Source organism: Crocodylus siamensis, chromosome 7 (genome assembly GCF_052110815.1).
Source record: "Crocodylus siamensis isolate JL-2025a chromosome 7, ASM5211081v1, whole genome shotgun sequence".
NCBI classification, from domain to species: domain Eukaryota; kingdom Metazoa; phylum Chordata; order Crocodylia; family Crocodylidae; genus Crocodylus; species Crocodylus siamensis.
This window is the reverse complement of record NC_143401.1, coordinates 21,531,907-21,551,294: the sequence shown is the minus strand read 5'-3', so window position 1 is coordinate 21,551,294 and position 19,388 is coordinate 21,531,907. Positions and strand designations below refer to the sequence as shown.

The following is a 19,388-nucleotide window of genomic DNA, read 5'->3' as shown; positions in this document are numbered from 1 at the left end:
GATTTAAAACAAGTGCCCCTCTCCAGAAGAAAAACATATATAAATATAAACAACTGGAAAGAAACCAAACTTGTTTTTTTAAGTCAGTTGGTTAGTGTGTAATGCTAATGACACCAAGGTTGCAGGTTCAATCCTCGGTTGAACTAAATGATCTCTTGAGGTCCCTTTCACCCTTACTTCTCTTTGACTGTGTTAGCCCTTCCTATTCTAAGCTCAGCATGAACCTCATTCCAGCTGAGTAGTGACAGTTCAACAAACAGAAAGTGTACAAGAGACTCTTCACCAAGCCAGTCCGTACCTACAGGGTCTCAATCTACTAAGTCACCAGCCAACCCAAAATTAACATAGATTAAATAAGATCTTCCTCTGTCAGAAAAGAACAGATTCCAGTTCACCGGTGGCTAGAATCATTAATCAATGATGAAAGGTGACATAAAATAATTGAATAATTACCTTCTAAGGTATTGCCTAAAGCAATATGTTTCTGGATTGTTTTACCCATTCAGATGCAATTGAAGTGAATGCCATTTTCAGGATGAAGTTTGTCATCTTACTTTTTTGGAGTAGGTTTATTTTTCAAATGTACCTTTTTGGTTTGAATACACACCCACAAAAGGATCCCTCACTTGGAGCGTAAAAGCCAGATTTTCAAAGATGCAGATAGCAATAACATAACTCAAAAGTAAAGAAGCAGCATAGGCAGGAAAGTCTGTCAATTTTAATACAACATTCAGGCCCCATATACCCCTCTTCTCAGTTAAAAATACTGTGCGAGTCAACATCACAATTATGTTCACCCACAACAAAGACATTGCAAACACAGGGGCTCACAATTTTTGCTGCTGTGACTCTTCTTCAACCAATGTAGATCCCCCAGGGTCAGATCTGGCCCATGGACTTAGCTCTCCTTCCTCCCTTTGTAATGTGGGACACTTTGGAACACCCAGAAAACTACAAACGGGGCATGTCTACTCAAGACACTTATTGTGAAGCTACCTAATTCGCTCCACAGTAAGGCTAGGGACACACATTCAAAAAGTGTGAGCCTGAATTGATTCAAGCTTTGCAGGTTAATCTAACCTGGCTAGGCTAAATCAGTTTTGTAACCAGATAGACACCCCAGAAATGCAGGTACGTGCCTGCAGTGGCTCAGGCTAAAAACTTGCGGGCGCTAGGGCTGAGCTGAGGGGGCATGGCTAGGCCCCAGCAGGAGGCTGCGATTAGGGAGGGGTCTCCCCCTTGATAACAGAGCATTTACCAGCTCTGTTATCAGCATTTAACACACCATCAGAAAACAAAGCCTGGCTCATTATAAGCTCTTCTTAAACAGCTTTTTTCCAAAGGAAGGAATGCAGGGACATTACCATCTGAGCTGTTGATTACCTCCAAAAAGACCTAAGCAGACACTGCCCTATGTGCCTTACACAGCATTAGCTAGCATAGGACATGTTGGCTACAGTCTGGGCTGTGGGACGGAGGAGGAAAGGATTTCAACTTAAGCAGCGAGTGGTGAGGGGGAGGGAAGGGAGCACAGGGAAGCCAGCAGACCCTGGGTTGGCAGGGGGGGTGGGGGAGGTCTGTTATTCCAATTTCTGTTATTCCAGTTTGGTTTTTTTTACGCCTTAAGAAATTACAGAACTAAGGTTGTTTGTACAAACTTACTCAAGTTGTCTGGTGTATATGCATCATGAGACACTTTCTAGTTTCATGATCAAATGCTCGTTTTTCCATAAAACTATGGAAACTATCGACACTTCTATGGTGTGCAAGATGCACCTGCTCTGGGGATGAAAATTGGGTTTTGCAGTGAAGGAGGCTGTGGCTTGACAGATCCCTGCCCTAGTTTCTACAGAAGTTGAAAGATGTATAGGCAATGAGTCAGGTGACTAAGAGAAAAGACAGTATCATGGTATAGGCATTAAAAAATGCTGGACTGGAAAACTGGATTCTATCCCTACCATTCCCTCATAATTATTGTGGGAAGCTAGACAAGTCCCTCAACCAAACTTTTCATATGTGGCCCCAGGTTCCTCATTTTCCGCGTGCAGGCCTGACTTAAGACCTTGAGATCTGATGCAGTCAGATGCCTGATGAATCCATTCATGGCTGACAAGGCCAATTTAAGAGCAACACGGCTTCTTACAAGTTTCACAGATCTGTGCGTTGACTGAATTGGAGTCCAAGTTTACAGCATGCAAAAGAACTGATTCTGAGAGATTTCCTGTTTGCAGATGATACAGCCTTAGTTGCCAACAGTGAATCTTCCTTGCAAAATCTCTTGGGCACATTTTGAGTCATGCAAGAACTTCAGGATGGTAATTAGTCTGAAGAAGACTGTGATCACATACCAAGGGGTGGAAGAACCAATACCTGACATCACTCTGGAGGATAAATCTCTGGGTGTCATTGACAGTTTTTGCTACTTGGGTTCTATGATCAGCAGGAATCTTAACCTTCAGATTCAAATGACTAACAGAATTGGAAAAGCAGCTAAGAATTTCAGGGTACTACAGAAACAAGCATGGAATAACAGAAAACTATCAGCTAAGGTGAAGATGTGAATTTAAAAGACTTGTGTGCTGTCATCTCTGCTTTATTCATAGATTCATAGCCATTAGGGCTGGAAGGAACCTCGGAAGATCATCAAGTCCAACCCCCTGCTCAAAGGGCAGGAAGTCAGCTGGGGTCATAGGATCCCAGCAAGATAGACGTCCAAATGTCTCTTGAAGGCGTTCAAAGTATGTGCTTGAGCGGCAGTCTATTCCAAACCTTGGGGGCTCGGATAGCAAAGAAGTTCTTCCTTATGTCCAGCTTGAAATAGTCACAGAGGAGTTTGTGACCATTCGATCTTGTCATCCCTTGGAGCGCTCTGGTGAACAGACGTTCCCCCAGATCCTGATGAGCACCCCTGATAAACTTATAGGTGGCCATCAGATCACCCCTGAGCCTAAGCTTTTCCAGGCTAAAGAGTCCCATAGCTCTCAGCCTGTCATTGTAAGGTGTATTTTCCTGACCTCTGATCATGTGCGTGGTTCTTCTCTGGACTCCCTCAAGCTTCTCTGCATCCTTTTTCAACTGTGGAGCCCAAAACGGGATGCAGTACTCCAGCTGAGGCCTCACCAATGCCGAGTACAAGGGGAGAATGATGTCCTGGGATTTACTCAAGAAGCATCTATGGATGCAAGGCAGCGTTTTGCTCACTTTACTAGCTGCAGCCTTCACATTGAAGGCTCATGTTCATCTTGTGGTCAGTCATGACCCCCAAGTCCCTTTCGTCCAAAGTGCTAGCCAGTGTAGCACTGCCAAGCCTGTAAGCATGCTGCAGGTTCTTCCTCCCAAGGTGGAGAACCTTGCATTTTTCAGTGTTAAATGCCATCAGGTTCAAATCTGCCCATTTCTTGAGCCTGTTGAGGTCAACCTGGATTGCCCTCCTGCCCTCAGGTGTGGACACTTTACCCCAAAGTTTGGTGTCGTCGGCAAAATTGGCCAGTCCGCTTCTGATGCCAACCTCCACATCATTAATGAAGATGTTGAACAACATAGGCCCAAGAACAGAGCCTTGAGGGACCCCACTGGTCACAGGGCACCACGATGATTGACTTCCATCAACCACCACTCTCTGGGTCCGACCACGTAGCCAATTCCCCAGCCAGTTGATTGTGGAGAAGCTGAGGCCGCAGTTGTCCAGTTTTGCCAAGTGGTGATTGTAGGATATCAGATTGAAGACTTTTTAAAGTCAAGATATATGATATCAATCTCTTCCCCCTTGTCCAGGTGGTAGGTCACCTGGTCATAGAAGGAAATAAGATTGGTCAACCAAGACTTACCTGCAACAAACCCATGCTGGCTATCCTTCAGGATTTTGCCATCGGCCAGTCTCTTGAGAATGGTCTCTTTGATAATCTTTTCTAGGACTTTCCCTGGGATAGAGGTCAGGCTGATGGGCCTGTAGTTTGCTGGATCCACTTTCCTCCCTTTCTTGAAGATAGGCACCACATTGGCCTTCTTCCAATCTTCAGGCACTTCACCAGAGCACCAGGAGTTCTCGAAAATCGGTGCCAGGGGCTGGGCTATGATGCTCGCCAGCTCCTTGAGTACCATGGAGTGTAAGCTGTCAGGGCCGGCTGACTTGAAGGTGTCCAGCCTCTCAAGGTGTTCCTTCACATGGTCAGCATTGATGGAGGGTAAGGAATCTCCCTCACCCAGGCCTTCCCATTCTGTAATGGGCAAGGGAGTCCCTTGGGACTAGTGAAAGTACCTATTTAGCAAGTTGGCTTTTTCATGGGCGTTGGTTGTCAGTGGACCACTGCTAAACCAGATGGGACAAATGTTGCCCTTGCTTTTCCTCTGGCTCCCCACATTTCTAAAGAACTTTTTATTGTCCTTGATACTTGTAGCCAGTTGGAACTCAGTTGCAGCCTTGGCTTTCCTGGTTTGGTCTCTGCAGGTCCAGATCAGTGCAGAATATTCCTCCCTGGAGGTGGATTCCCGTCCCCCATCCTTTGTAGGCCTTTCTTTTTAGACACAGGAGATCCACTAGTTCCCTGCAGAGCCATGGGGGCTGCTGTGCCCTTTTGCTGCCTTTCCTCCAAAATGGGATAGACTTTGCTTGTGCATCGAGGACCACTCCCTTGAGGAGCAACCACTCATCCTGAACTCCCCTCCCCTTTGGGCTGAGTCCCTTTAGGGTTCAGAAACATGGACTATATACACTAGGGACATCAAGAGACTGAACAGCTTCCACATGAGACCTCTGCATAAGATCCTGACTATAAAGTGACAAGACAAAATATTAAACATAGAGGTACTAGAGTGTACAGGACAGACATACTTAGAAAACACTATCAAAAAGAGGAGGTTGTGATACATCAGACATGTCAGGAGAATGGGAAGAGTCTGTATCCCAAAGAATATTTTATATAGTGATATTCAAGATGGCGTTACAAAATGGGGTCACCCTCTATGGCAGTACCATGATGCGTGCAAAAATTATATGAAGTCATTTGACATCAAGGTAGAAAGCTGGGAGGAGCATCCTCATCTGATCTGAGGGGAACATCTGGCACTGGGTGCAGCTCAACATGAAGCAACTTTAAACCAGAGGATGGAAGCAAAGTGAGAAAGAAAAAAACAGCATGTGTAGTGGTAAGCACTACAAAAAGTGAGATCCTAACTTTCCCAAATTTGGGTGCCCCAAATTAGCGAATACTAATAACTTTAACTTCTCTAGGCTTCAGTTTCCCATCTGGCAGGGATACAATAATGACACACCTCAGGGGAAGACAAAGTAATGTCTGAGGCACTCAAATACTAGTGACATACACCTTTGGAAAGCCCATGAGGAAATTAATTGTTCTTTTTTAAGTGCAAGGCTTGAATACTGTACAGTTAATAAGGCCTGGCAACACAGAATAAACAATGAGAGGAAAGCAACATACTGAGTTAACGATCTATTCAGTGAGCACCAGTTATTCTGTGTACTGAATGATGCCAGGGCCCTATGGAAGAAACAGCACATTATAATTTAAGTAAGGACCACAGTATGAATATGAGCCAGCAGTGCAATGCTGTAGCCAGCAGGGCAAATAATACACTGGCATGCATCGATCGATACATCTCCAGCAAAACCAAGGAAGTGATTCTTCCGCTATACTTAGCATTGGTGAGACCGCAGCTGGAGTACTGCATCCAGTTCCGGGCGCCACACTTCAACAAGGACATGGACAAGCTCGAGAGAGTCCAGCAAAGAGCCATCTGTATAATCAGAGACCTGCAAGGCAAGCCATACTAAGAAAGGCTGAGGGATCTGGGACTTTTCAGCCTAAAAAAGAGAAGGCTCAGAGAGGACTTGCTAGCAGCTTACTGCTACATTAGGGGAGTACATCAAGGGCTCGGTGAACAGCTTTTCACCAGGGTACCCAGGTGGAAAACCAGAAGTAATGGCCACAAACTCCTGGAAGACCATTTCAGACTCAGCGTTAGAAGAAACTGCTTTACAATAAGGGTGTCCAGACTGTGGAATAAGCTCCCTCCAGAGGTGGTGCAATCACCTACCCTGGACATCTTCAAAAGGAGACTGGACAGTCACCTTGTTGGGGTCACTTGATCCCAGTTGTCTTTCCTGCTTGGTGCAGGGGGCTGGACCTGATGATCTTTCAAGGTCCCTTCCAGCCTTACAATCTATAAATCTATGAATAAACACTTGATCATAATGCATATGGATAAAGGGGGTGAATTAAGGCTGAACAGGTGACCTGAACATTGTAATTTCCTAGCTTTGGGATACCTGACTTTACAACCTTAATAATGCTCTTTTAATGTAGTTCCCGTGTTATATTTAACCTACCTATTACGGTAGTATTTAGAAGCCAGTTAGGTTCAGACCCTCTTGTGCCAGGTGCTGTACAAAGGCCCTATCTTAGACAGTTTACAGCCAATTCTCCTCCCTCATTCTCCTGTGAGCATCCTTCCTTCCTGCACAATTGTTGACACACCACCCCCATCTGCTTCTATTCCATGTCCAATCCTCATCCATTGGGTTTTTCCTATCAGGTTCCCTTCCTCTAGGCATTCTGAATGAGAAAGCCATGTAAGCTGTTCATGTAATTTATTTTAACATGTACAATTAATTCACATAATGCATAATAGCCTCAGCAATCTGTGTGTTTTATGCAATTTGACAACAGGATAAAACAACAAATCAGATTTAAGGGAGAAGATTCTGCTTTCAGCTACCCTGGTTCGACAGTTCTGTAACCACACTGACTGCATTGGTTTTCCTTCTGATCTGCACCAACAAAGCAACATCTGAATGACCAAGCTAACTGTCCTTTGGGAGTAATATCATTCACTTCATTGGTACTACATCAGCAGAGAGTTTGTCAACTTATCTCTCGGTAAAGCCAGTACATGTAACTGGATAGTTACAAAGGTTTTTCTTTGATTGTATTACTGTAAAACCCTATGCAACATTATAAAACATCAAGTACTTTCCAGAGCCCTGGCAGTCTTGTGCTATGGAAATCAATCTACTAGCTGCCAAGGCATCGCAATGACATCTCTGTTCAAGGCATTAGGTAAGCGGGTTCCAGTTGTGTGCTTAGAGTGCAAACAGCTCATGAGGCAGTCATTTACAAGGCAGGACTGTGGTGCACTAAGTGAGCAGAGGACAGCTAATGTCACCCCCTACTGCTTTTTTAATACTTTTGTCAGTTCAGCAGCACAATGGCTGCTGCTGGAAAGATGTGTCTGGTATTTCTGACAGCTTCCTGTGGAGTTACATGGAAGACAGAGAGAGCCTGAAGACTCAAAATGAGACCAGAGCTTATGTGTGGGAAATGCATGTCACATTTTCATGCCCTTCTCTTTCTGCTGGGGTTTGAAGGAAAGGAGGTGGAAGTTTAATTATGATGCCTTGCTGTACACAGTATCAACAGCTCTAACGGGACAAGGAAGCCATCATGTTCAAGATAAAGAATGCAACCCCTGGACATTGGAAAAGCACCAAGCAAATCTGGCAGCACTAATAAGACATAACAAATAAAAGATAGAGCTCACTCTCTCATATGTTTCTGAACAGCATTTGAAGCATTGTGAGGACAGAGACCATAAAATGATGTTCTCACTATTAGAATTCAGTGGAATGCTAACCCTTGGGGTTCCCCATGCTGGAAGGCCAAACACTCTGATCTTGGACTATCACACTTCTTAGGGTTTGGAAATGGCTTTTGTGAGAATGATATAGCATGAAAGTCCCTCTGGCTGCTGGCAAAAGAGTCAGGTTGCCTTAATTCTCCTCTGCCACAACTTCATGTTTCCAGTCTATAGGCCCTGATTCCCTTGTCTTCTGGGTTTTACTGTAGGAAAACACTATAGGAGAAGATCGAGATTGGAAGTAAAGCCATGTGAAGAAAGCAGGTAACACTTGGCACTCAGAGGATGGGAGTCTGGTCCAGTGATCAAGGGAAGGAGAGAAAGGGCAGATGAGAGCTGGGGAGAATAAAAAAGTCTCCTATTGCAGCAGGAGTAGAGGAGAGCATTTATAGGGATTGTCACTTCTACAAAAACTGGTGTGTTCTTATGGAGGTGGTGAGTGACGTACTGAGGACACTGCTCAGGAGGTCAGGAAAGGTTTCTGGCAGTGGAAGAAGAGGGCAGGAGCCTTGAATGAGCCATGTCTGGACCTAGTCCTGACCATCCTATCTTGCAGCTTTTGGAACCTTCCTTGACTCCTGAGATGTACACTGCAAGTCCTTAGTGCTGCCTCAAACGCTGTGGAACCACACACACTCTGCATTTGGACTACATCTAGAAAATTGTGGATGCTGCCAAAATGCAAGGGAGAGATCAGTATTAACAATGGTGCTTGCTATATACTCCACCAAGTCCTTTGCAGATTAAAAGAGCAAATTTCTTTGCCCCTCTTCATCCTGAAATGTCACCTCCACAAAAAAAAAACGTTCACTGTATGCTACCTTTTCACTCTCCACAAATTCCTGTAGGATAATTTGTCTTTCTATACACAGTTCCAAGAAGTCTTCGGAGTGGAAACTTTCATGTAAGGCAGGGAAGAATGTTAGCTGGTTACAATCCGTTTCCCTCTCATCCATCTCCCTTTCTGCTTCATTTACTATCAGCTCCTCTACATCAATATAAAAGAGAGCACAGTGTTAGCAGCAGCCAGATGATATGAACAGTAGCAGCAATTGAGACTTTTACCCAATTTGTACCACCTTGGGGAATGGTATAAATTACTAGCAAAAAACTGGAATTGGTTAAAACTCAGGAAGAACAACGTAAAATCTGCTAATTGCTAGGACATGGTGAACCCATTCTGAAAAACTAAAACCTGACCCTAGTATTCAAACTTTAGTCACAAACTGAGCTCCAATATTTGTCAAGGACTGAAAAACACTGAACAAACTTGATTATTTTACAGGTCTGTATGAGTTTGTGCTGAACAAGTATAATAAATAAGTAAAAGCTGTTCATATGCGCAGATGAGATGAGGAAGAACTGGAAACTGTAGTGTCTGGGGACATCCCAGTGTCTGGATAAGATTTTAAAACAGCCAAAGAAGGGTCAATACCCTGATTATTTATCCCAGCACTAAGACCACTATATGCTACTTTGAGACTTTAGGAGGTCACGTAGTGGTATGCTGATATTCCTGCAGTGTAGATGTCATCGGCTTTTGTCACATTTCTTTTGCCAATTCTGTCCAACTTCCCTGTTTCATCTCTAAACTCTTTGATGCACAGACTAATTCATACTCTAGGTTTTTTTGTTTTTAGATGCAGAAACTATTTAGTACCATTTTTAATCATTTAGCTTGTTGCAGAAACTAGTTATTACCATCTCCAACATAGTAAGGCCCCATTCTCAGGTGGACCCAAGACCCTACAATAATAAAAGTGATTTATAAATAAGGATCTACCTAACTCAAAGAAGAGACTGGCCAATTTCATGGGGAGATGCCATATTTATAAGTTGATTGCAGCGGGGCCTCCCCACACCTCTGGTTGGCTGTTGATTGGCTGAAAGAGCTGTTCATCATATGCCCCCCGCCACCACCCCACTGATTGGCTGCAAGGGCTGTTGGATATGTGGCCCTGCCCCCTCCACCTATTGGCAGTGAGGGGCAGGGCCACATGAGAGGCAGCCCTCAGCCAATCAGCGGTGAGGAGCAGGAGTGGCAGCCATCTTGGGCTGTCCTTGGCGCCAGCAATCCTCCCTCCCCGCTTTGCCTCCCGGCAGTCTGTGAGAACTGTTGGACCCTCTGGGGAGCCAACATTTTCAAAAAGTTGTCTTTTTTGTTGGTTTTTTGTTTTGGTTTGGTTTTTTTGCAGATTTTGCAGACATCACAGGATTTCACAATTTGACATTGCGATATTGGCAGGTCCCTATTTATAAATGTAGTTCTCCCTGATTTAAACTATAGTTTTGCCACAGTGTAGCTGAATAGGTGGCTGAATTCACAGCCTTAGAACTGACTTAGAAATCAGAAGTTCTTTACAAAAATATTTCTGTAAAAACCAGTTCATTTTGTCCCTTTTTTGAGGGATTCTTTTGATACAAAAGAGTCTCGTTGTACTAGGTAAATTTGCTTTTTGGCAATGAAAGATTTTGGGAAAGAAATTAATAAAATGGCTCTGGTTTGAATCATGAGGACATACATAACTCTTAAATTTTTTTTCCTTCATTCTTTCCCTGCTCTTCCATTTTTTCACCAGTTTATTGAAAGCTATCATACATATCACACTATCCTTAGTCTCTGCCCCATGCTCCCCTGTTTTTTTTTTTTAACAATAATTTCAAAGCATGTCCAGAGAGTCAGGAGTCTGAGAAACAGGTTGAGTGCAACACAAGAGGGGAAATTTTTGGCAGATGATTCTATGTTCTCTTGTTGGGTACATGCAACAATAACATGCTCTCCAGTCTTCTCACCAAGGCATCTAAATGTTCGATGTAATGGTTTGATTTTTTGGCCTCTACGTTTTTCCCAATAGCAGCAAGAAAATAACGAAAATAGAGACTTAGTATATGGTACAGAGATATCCCCAATTTGACCCTAAAAACATAAGGTGATCTCTAGTCTAGAACACTGTCAACATCTGCTTCCTGGGCCAATTATCACCTGAAGTCACATTTACTTACTCCAGCTGTTTCGTCAGCCCTGTGTACCCATTTTCTCCTATGAAGCATTTTAACTCTAAACTGTTACCTTGATTTCCTTCGTGACCTGAAGTAGATTCATTTCTGTGAACCTGAAAAGAGAAATGACATAATTAAAATGGCATGCCAAGGCAAAACATCAACCACTGCCCTGATGCAGCGGCAGTTGTCTCAAGATATGTCTATGCTGCACTGTCAGCCCTCCCATTAAGCATCGCTATCAAATACACGATACCCATCAACTCTCACTCACACATGCCAAACCTAAAAATGTGGTAGTGAAGCCCTCCAGGAGTGCCTTCCACAGCTGCTCTTGAGCTTTCAGTCTCTTCTGTAATTACCTGGATAGGGTAAAGATATACCCTCAAGCCCAGACACACAAATAATTCATTGGAAGGGATCCCAAAGGAGCAAAAGAACAGATATATATATATACACTGTCTCTCTGTCCAAAATGCTTTATTCACATTGATTGGCTAACAAACATCCAATCAGAGTGCAAACAAGCATTCCAACATGAGCTGGCACCAGTGGAGCACCGCCATGATGGCAGGGACACAGAACTGCTGGCCTGGCTCCCCCCTGCCCTACTTCCTGGAGGCAGGAGCAATGGAGCAGATGGAACAGGGGCTCTCCCTTGCCCTGCTCCTTGCAGGTTGTGATGATGCGGTATGGGGGGCAGGCCACTGGAGCTGGCCTCGCCCCCCTGCCTTACTCCTTGCAGGTGACGGTGGCACAAGGGGGAGCAGGGTTGGGATGCCACAGGGGGTGTCATGGGCACTTGCTCTGGCCTTGACCTGCCCCTCCTCCTATCGTCACTGCCTGCAGGGCCTGATGCAGTGGTGGTGGGGGGAATAGCGGGCGCGCCATGGTGGTGACAGTGGGGGACAGGGAGGAGTGGGCCCAGGCCTGATGCAGAGAAGGACCAGGACCAAGGGTGGGGAGAAGCTGGGCTGCCATGGCAGGGTGGGCAGTGGGCAGTGGGCCAGGGCTGACCTGGCAATGGTGGAGGGATAGGAAGAGTGGGCTCTGAGCCAATGTGGGGGAGGAGGAGTGGGACCGGGCCCAAGGGAGGGAGAAGGACTGAGCCCAAAGTGGGGGAGAAGCCAGCCCGCCATGGAGGTTGGGGGTGGGGGGGAGCAGCAGACCTGTCCTGACATGGCAGCAGCAGGGGGAGGGGAGGAGCAGGCCTCCTCCCATCCTTGGGCCTGGTCCCACTCCTCTGCCCTCCCTCCCGTGTTGGGCCCAAGCCCACTCCTCCTGTCCCCCCACTGCCAAGTCAACTTGGGCTCAGGCTGACTGCTCCCCCCGTGGCAGTGGCCAGAGGCATTTTTAATTTTCTTTTGATTTTATTTGTTTGACAAACATTGATTTCCCTCCCACCTCCCCTTCCCCCACTGCCGCTACAGCAGGGGAGGGCGCAGCAGGCCCTGACCAATGTGATCCAATGTGGCAGCAGTGGGGGGAGGGGAGGAATGGGCCTCCTGCCCCGCATTGAGCCTGGGCCCATCCCCCTCCTCCCCCACGTTGCCCCTCCCTCACTCCACCCATCCCCCTACCACTACTGGTTTTGGCCCGGGTCCACTGCTCCCTGCCCCCACTGCGCTGGCCCAGCTCCTACCCACTCTTGGACCCGGTCCTCCCCTGCACCGGGCCCGGGCCCACTCCTCCCTTCCCTCTGTCACTGGGGAGCAGGCCTGGATGGGGAGGGGCATGGGGCTCCATCCCTGCCTGCTCCTGCCCCCGTCATTGTCGATAGGCAATTGGCTAGTGTGTATATATATATATGCCTGGGGGAGGCATGGGGGGCATGTGCCCTATGGATTTGTGCACAAGGTGAGGGCAGACTGCCTGTTGTGGGCTGGGGCATGGGGCTGCACCAGCCTCTCCTTGGTGGTGGGGCAGGGCTGGGCTGGGGCTACACTTGGGGTGGGCAGCAGCAGCGGCACTGAGAGGGGGCTACAGCCACCCCAATGTTCACTGGAACCCCCCCAGTAGCCCCCACTCCCACTGCACCACCATCTGCCCCACCCTGCCTCCCCTAAGCACAGCCCTGCCCCATTCCCCCCATCAGGAAGAGGCTGAACCCCAGCCCTGAGCCCATAGCATGCAGCCTGCTCTCACCCCATGTACAATTCCAGAGGCCCACACCTCACCCAGGGTGCACACAACCTCCCCACCCCCCCACCAGATGAACCACCTGTGGCTCCATCACACATCCCATCCCAGCTAGGCAGTGCCTGCCCTGCTCTCCCCCCGCTCCACACCATGGGGGCCCCTCCTCACCATAAGACCCTTGATCTGCCCCTGCATGCCCCTCCCCCACAGACTTCTGTGTCTATGTGTGTAATATATATTCAAAGGGAAAAGAACCCTGCTCTTCCTAAAAGAGTATCTCATAACTTTACCTTAGATGAGGTCAATTCCAGGAGAAAAAGCACATGATCTAGTGCAGTGAAGGACTGCTGAATTTGAGATTCATTATAAGTCAAGCAGTGACGAGCATGGCCAATCCTCTATGATACTTATGCTATGTCCTTCTGTTTCCTACTGAGAAGAGTTGCCTCTCAAACCACAGTGACAGGAATCAGTATAGAGTCCTAAAATAAGATAGCTGGACTCCTGATTGAACTGCTCTTTGGCAGATTAGTCTAATACATATATAAGATAATACTGCAAGGTCTCGTTGAAAAGGAATGTGAGTACAGCATGGGCAGAAAACTATCCCATGACTACTAAACAAGTAACAGTCTCTTATTCCATTTATTTCCCCTATTTCTTATTCCATTTATTTCCCCTATTTCTCTCAGTAGTCTTCTAACCTCAAGGACCATGGTCCAGTGGGTCATTGGGATCAGGAGCTGAGAACAAGTGGAGAGATGATTAGAAAGCCACAGAACTCTGCAATGTGGGCAGGTGCTATTGCTGGAAGTAAGAATGAAGGATACAGAATTTGTACCTCATGCAAATGTTTGTTACCTCACTCATCATTCGCATCATCGTCCTATGGGCACCCTGCTGCCGAATCCTCTTCCTCATCCGTGCAGGCCCTTCATAGCAATCGAGTTCACAGTGTGGGGTGGACAACCCTAATACGGACCCCCACAAGCCTCCTCTGGAGAAAAGCTGTTCCTCAAGTGCTGCCCAGTCCTTTGCTGCTTTGCTATAACTGCACTGTAGCATCTGTGAGACAGAACCACTCATGTCACTGCCAAACACTCCACTACTGTACCCCCCCACACACAGTTAGTCCAAGATCTCAGTAATCCTGACAAATCTAAATCACCCTGCTGGGTTACAGCCAGGAGAGCTCCCACAAAAGGGAGAGCCATCAACCCAGCAAATGGTGCTCCTTACTGAGCACAAGAGGGTGCTGTGCTGCTTGAGGTACCATCAAGGAGACTAAGCATGGAGTGGGATTTTATGGATCCCAACACCCACTGTTTTCCAGTGAAATTGAAGTGCCTAACTCCCTTAGGCTCTTCTTTGAAAATCCCAACTGAGTTCTAACACTCACAGGTGTTTTAAAACCTCAGACTGCTTGCAAAACTTTAAATGATAAAATCTAAATACTGGGATGTTGGGAAGATACCCGCATGGAAATATTTACAATTCATTTAATATCAATATTCATCTGCATAACTTTGAGATGCTCTTCTGCAACACACTAGAGGGAACTAAAATGCAAAATAGGTTCACAAGAAAAAAACCTGCATAATATGGAGCAAACTGAAGAAACTGACATGCCACAAATTCTCTCAATCCCCTTGAAGGTGAGTGCCTTGCTTGGAGGACTATGGTCCAGACCGGGACCTGAATTAATAGTTCCATGATAAATGTCAGCATTTATAAACCTGACTCTGTCCTGGTTAGTGTTTATCACAAATTAAAGCAAATAATTACACTCTGAATGACTCATCAGGAGTATCTGGTAATCTCTCCATTGTGGCTATGGATTTAAGTACAATAGAAAATGAAACTCTACCTTTCTCAAGGGCAATGAGGTTAGAATTCCAAGGGAAAAAGAAAGACTCTTGTTGCCCTTTGCTGAGTTCATCAGCAAACAGAAATTTGCACGTAGGATTTTTCTGATTGTAAATCTGAGTGTCATGAAAACTAATATTGACTGATGAAGAAAACAGCCAAATTCTCACTCTCATTTGCACTGGAATATTTCATAGATTCCATAGACATTAGGGGCTGGAAGGGACCTCATGATATCATTGGGTCCAGCCCCCATGGGGGGAAGTCAGCTAGGATCAAGTAATCCCAGCAAGAAATAAATCCACCTGTTTTTTGAAGGAGTCCAGAGTAGGTGCTTGCACCACCTCTGGGGAGAGTTTGTTCCAGACCCAGGACACATGCACTGTAAAGAACTTTTTTCTTATGTTTAGTCTAAATCGGCCTTCCTGGAGTTTATGGCTGTTAGACCTTGTTATCCCTTGGGGAACTCAGGTGAACAGGTGTTCTCCCAAGTCCTGATGTACTCTTATGTAATTCTAGGCTACCACCAAGTCCCCGCTGAGCCTTCTCTTCTCCACACTGAAGCGTCCCAAGTCCTTCAGCCTCTCCTCATACAGCCTTCCCTCCAGGCCCTGGATCATACAAGTGGCTCTCCTGTGGACTCTCTCAAACTTCTCCACATCCTTCCTGAAGTGGGGGGCCCAACACTGGATGCAGTACTCCAGCTGCGGTCTCACCAGGGTCGAGTAAAGCAGGAGGATGACTTCCCTGGTTTTGCTTGAGATGCATTGGTGGATGCATGCCAGAGTTTGGTTAGCTTTGCCAGCCACAGCGTCACATTTGTGGCTCATATTCATCTTGTGGTCTCTCAAGATCCCCAGGTCCCTTTTGGTCATGGTGCTAGCGAGCATTGCGTATATCTGAAGCAACTTCATTGAAATGGAAATCAGGATTCCTTGAGGACAGAACTAGAGATACGCAATCCAACTGACTGATAACATTGTTCCACAGTTCATGGATTAAATATACAATAGGAACAAATTACTGTTTCCACCTGATTCTAACTGAGGATTTTTACAACATATCTCAAAATCTGTAGATAGAACACGGATCACTTAATTCAAGTGTGAGACAATGCTAAATTGTCAGAGCAATCTGGGAAATTAAAACAATGTTATCTTCATGATAAAAGGATATCATGAAGTCTTCAACTCTTACCTGCACGTGATCCTTGTATAAAGATGCATACAGCTCCTGCCCACTTCTTCTGTACTTTTCCATACATGACACAAACCCCTAAAGAAAACATTGCACGTTCAGTAACAAGCACTGCATTTGCAGACTTGAGCTGCGGGCAGAGCTGCCAACTGTCAGTATATTTCCTGACTGTCAGGAAAAAATCAGGTTAAAACACCTGCCAAAGAAGTCAGTAAAAAACTGTAGTTATCAGTGGTCGCATCTACATGAGACGTTGGCTGCACAGTCAGCATCACCAAGAAGCTACTCGGAGACACTAGTGCACAGTATAGCTGGTACTTGTGTTAGCAAGTACTAAATGACTGCACAGTAACAACTGTGCAGTGAGTGTTTCATGTAGATGCAGCCAGTAAAAAAATCAAAATAGACAACAGCTTGATTGAAGCTCTGACAGACAAGGCACAGCAGCACTACCCGGTGTCCAAGTGGGAATACAGCAGCCTGCAGGGAATGTTCTCCTAGCCATGTACTGCTGCTGCTCCTGTGTCCCAAGCTGCCTGTAATACTGCTGGGTCACAGGGTTCTTTGGGGGTCCATGCCAGAATAGGGGGAGCAGGAACTGCAGGGGTAAGGCTGGGGGGGGGGTGCAATATAGTAGAGGGTGCAGCTAGGGACATCATGGCATGGGGTGAGTAGGTGGCTTCTGGCAGGGGGCAGGGGACACCACAGTGTAAAATCTTCAGTGCAGTAATGCAGGGTTGCTAACCAAAGAAGATTTTTTTTCCTGCAAACTTTACTGGCAACCAAACATTTTTTTTTACTATAGTTTATGTTTACACTTAAATTTGAACCCACCTCTTTTAACTGGGGTCTGGAAGTAGGACAGGGTCTGGCAGAAGAGTTGCATTTACATTATGTAGACACATAATAGTGAAAACTTGCGTCATTAAAAAAGTCTGGCTCTTAGTAAAAAAACACAAATGTCCTGGGTTGGCAGGAGGGCAGGAGCAGAGTTTAACAGTCATTGGTCACCCTGGCTTTTGGAAGTACAGAAAGGATTTTAAAAGTCTGCTAGGATGGGCTTGGCAGGTCCCTGGGGTGTACAGTGATGAAATGGGCTGTAAACAGAACTCCTGAAAAGCAGCTGCAGACACACCAGTCAAAGGATCAAAGGATCTGAGAGGGAATTAAATACAGCCATAAACTTAGCACAGGGCATTGGCTCTGGAATCTTGTTTTAAGGAGAAAATAAATCAGACACAGAAACTTTTAAACAAACCACACACATGCACACACCACTGTGTGGGGCTTCATACATTTGAAAAGTGTTAGATAATAGTGCAGCTATGGTATAAGACAACTATTTTTTTCTATTTCAGCTGCACCAACTGAAGTCACAAGGGTTACATTTTGCTAAGGAGCAGTAAATACAAAAGACAGTCCCTGCCCTGGAGAATATACAGTCTAAGAAGAGCAAGGAAGGCTTATTGCTGCCATTTAACAGACTGAGAGCTGAAAGACAAATGGTAAGATTTGCCAGGGCACCTTAGTGATTTAGGTCTATTGTCTAACAATGATGTGGGTGCTTAGGAACCTAAATCTCATTGACAGTCAACAGGTCTTGGATCCTAAATGCTAAACTTATTCTTATAATATATAGTGCCTCTGAAACAGAGCTGTCTGAAGGTTACATGGGGTGTCTGGTACTTGAGAAGGGAATGCACACTTCCAGGAAAGCTTACCTTTCAATATGCACTAGGATTTTGCACTCCAATATGCATTAGGATTGTGGTTTCAACATGTAGCAGTGAATCTAGATAATGTATACATATTTCATATGAACAAGTATCTTACACTCAGGGCTCTGGGCTAGTCCTATAAAAGGATGAGTACAGTCAAGCAATACAGACTGCATTTTCAGCTCTTTCAATGGTTTGTCATGTGACCTTGAAAAAGGCATGTTACCACTCTGAATCTCAGTTTCCCTGTCTGTAAATGGGGACAGGTACTAACATCACACCAGACCGTGGTTCTAAATTCAATAACATTTGTCAAGTGCCATGAGAGCCTCAGATTCAGAGTGCAAGACAAATACAAAGGGCCTAGTTCTCGTTTCACTTACTCCACTGGCAAAATGTATGAGGCAAGAGGAGACTACTATATTTATCTAGACTAGCCATCTGTATACCACAGGCACAGAATTTCATCCAGTGATTCTTGTTTAAGGTACAGGATCTCTTTTAGAAAAATGTAGGAAGAAGAATGCCCTGAGGAAGTAGTGCCTTGAACTCAGTGGAATTACATGGGTGGAAAACTGGTATCACATATAGGAGACAATAGAGTTATTATTATTACTATTATTACAAAAACTCCTCAAACTTTTGTATTGAGCTCAAACCAAATCCAAACTTCCAGCTGTGAAAAAGCTAGGTGGATTTTTTCCCAATCAACCACTGAAGTTCTGGAACCCAGAAGGAACTAAAAAGACTGCCTCCACTATATTTCCCATCTGACCAGAGCATTAAGTACACTAGATTTCCCAGGGAAGTGGGTCTAGGGTTTAACACTGAAGAGTCAATGGGAACTGTTCTGAAACCTAGTGGCTTACTTTCCACATCTGGTGAAAACAAACAACTGACCAGATAAGGGGTCAGATTTAATAAGCCCCCACAATAATCCTGGAGCTGTTTTCAAAGGAAGGGTTGAGGCTGTGACTCCTGCCTTTGTATGAGAATGAGAAGATGGCTTCCCTGTTCTTTTTCATTTCTTAGTCAACCTCTTACCATATGATTCCAGCAAAATTCCAAAGTTCCTGTAGAACAGATAACTGTATTTGTTAGTCACATAAATACAATTGATTGTAAGTTGTTTTAGGCACCTGGAGATTTTTTTTCTCTACTTACCAAATATAAAAGTCAGCTTGGGGCTACGAAATAGCAAGGAAAGGAGACAGGGGTTTGCTGAGAATCAGAAGAAGCTGCAGAGAGTACTACAAGCATCAACTTATTTGAGAAATCTCTGGGGATCAATGGTACAGAAATGTGGAATAGAGATCTCAAGAGATTTTTCTTTTAGTTGGGAAGGTGCAAAATGCACAGACATTATACAAATGGGGTTAAGGTGTGGTCCTGTCTTTCACTGTTGTAAAAATCAATCACTGTCTGTAGGAAGAACGACTGTCATGCAAAGACCTTCCTCCAATCAGAATCCATAGACCAGAGTCCACGTAGGTCAGATTGCCATTATCCAAGGCAGTGGAAGAGACAGCTGTGAGAATCTAGCGCCTCTCTACCAAGGGCCATGGATCAGATGGGTAATCTTTAAATGCATTGACTCTGTGCCATGCATGCCGTGATTGCTCACAGCAAACTGCCGAGTTGCTGCTTGTGCTGTGCTACAATTAAGTTAACACACAAGGTCTATGTGGTGTGCGGATTGCTGCTGGCTGACAGCCAGCTCTGCACCCCTGCCGTGAAGTCACATTTATTGGTGTTTCCCCGCAGGAAGCTCCTGTTTTACACTGATGAAAGTCATTACATTTTGTTTGTTTAAAG

The 19,388-nt window shown here is 45.4% G+C and overlaps 1 protein-coding gene across 1 annotated transcript in view; it reads right to left on the bottom strand.

The window, feature by feature from the left end:
* The window catches only part of WDFY4 (WDFY family member 4), a 291,265-nt gene that overhangs the window by 104,050 nt on the left and 167,827 nt on the right, over positions 1–19,388 (bottom strand). The window contains exons 39-42 of the mRNA XM_090058037.1: positions 15,856–15,933; positions 13,654–13,857; positions 10,724–10,766; positions 8,475–8,641 (exon numbers count right to left, since the gene is read on the bottom strand). Coding sequence (XP_089914163.1) covers positions 8,475–8,641; positions 10,724–10,766; positions 13,654–13,857; positions 15,856–15,933 — 492 coding nt within the window. The remainder of the gene's footprint in view (positions 1–8,474; positions 8,642–10,723; positions 10,767–13,653; positions 13,858–15,855; positions 15,934–19,388) is intronic.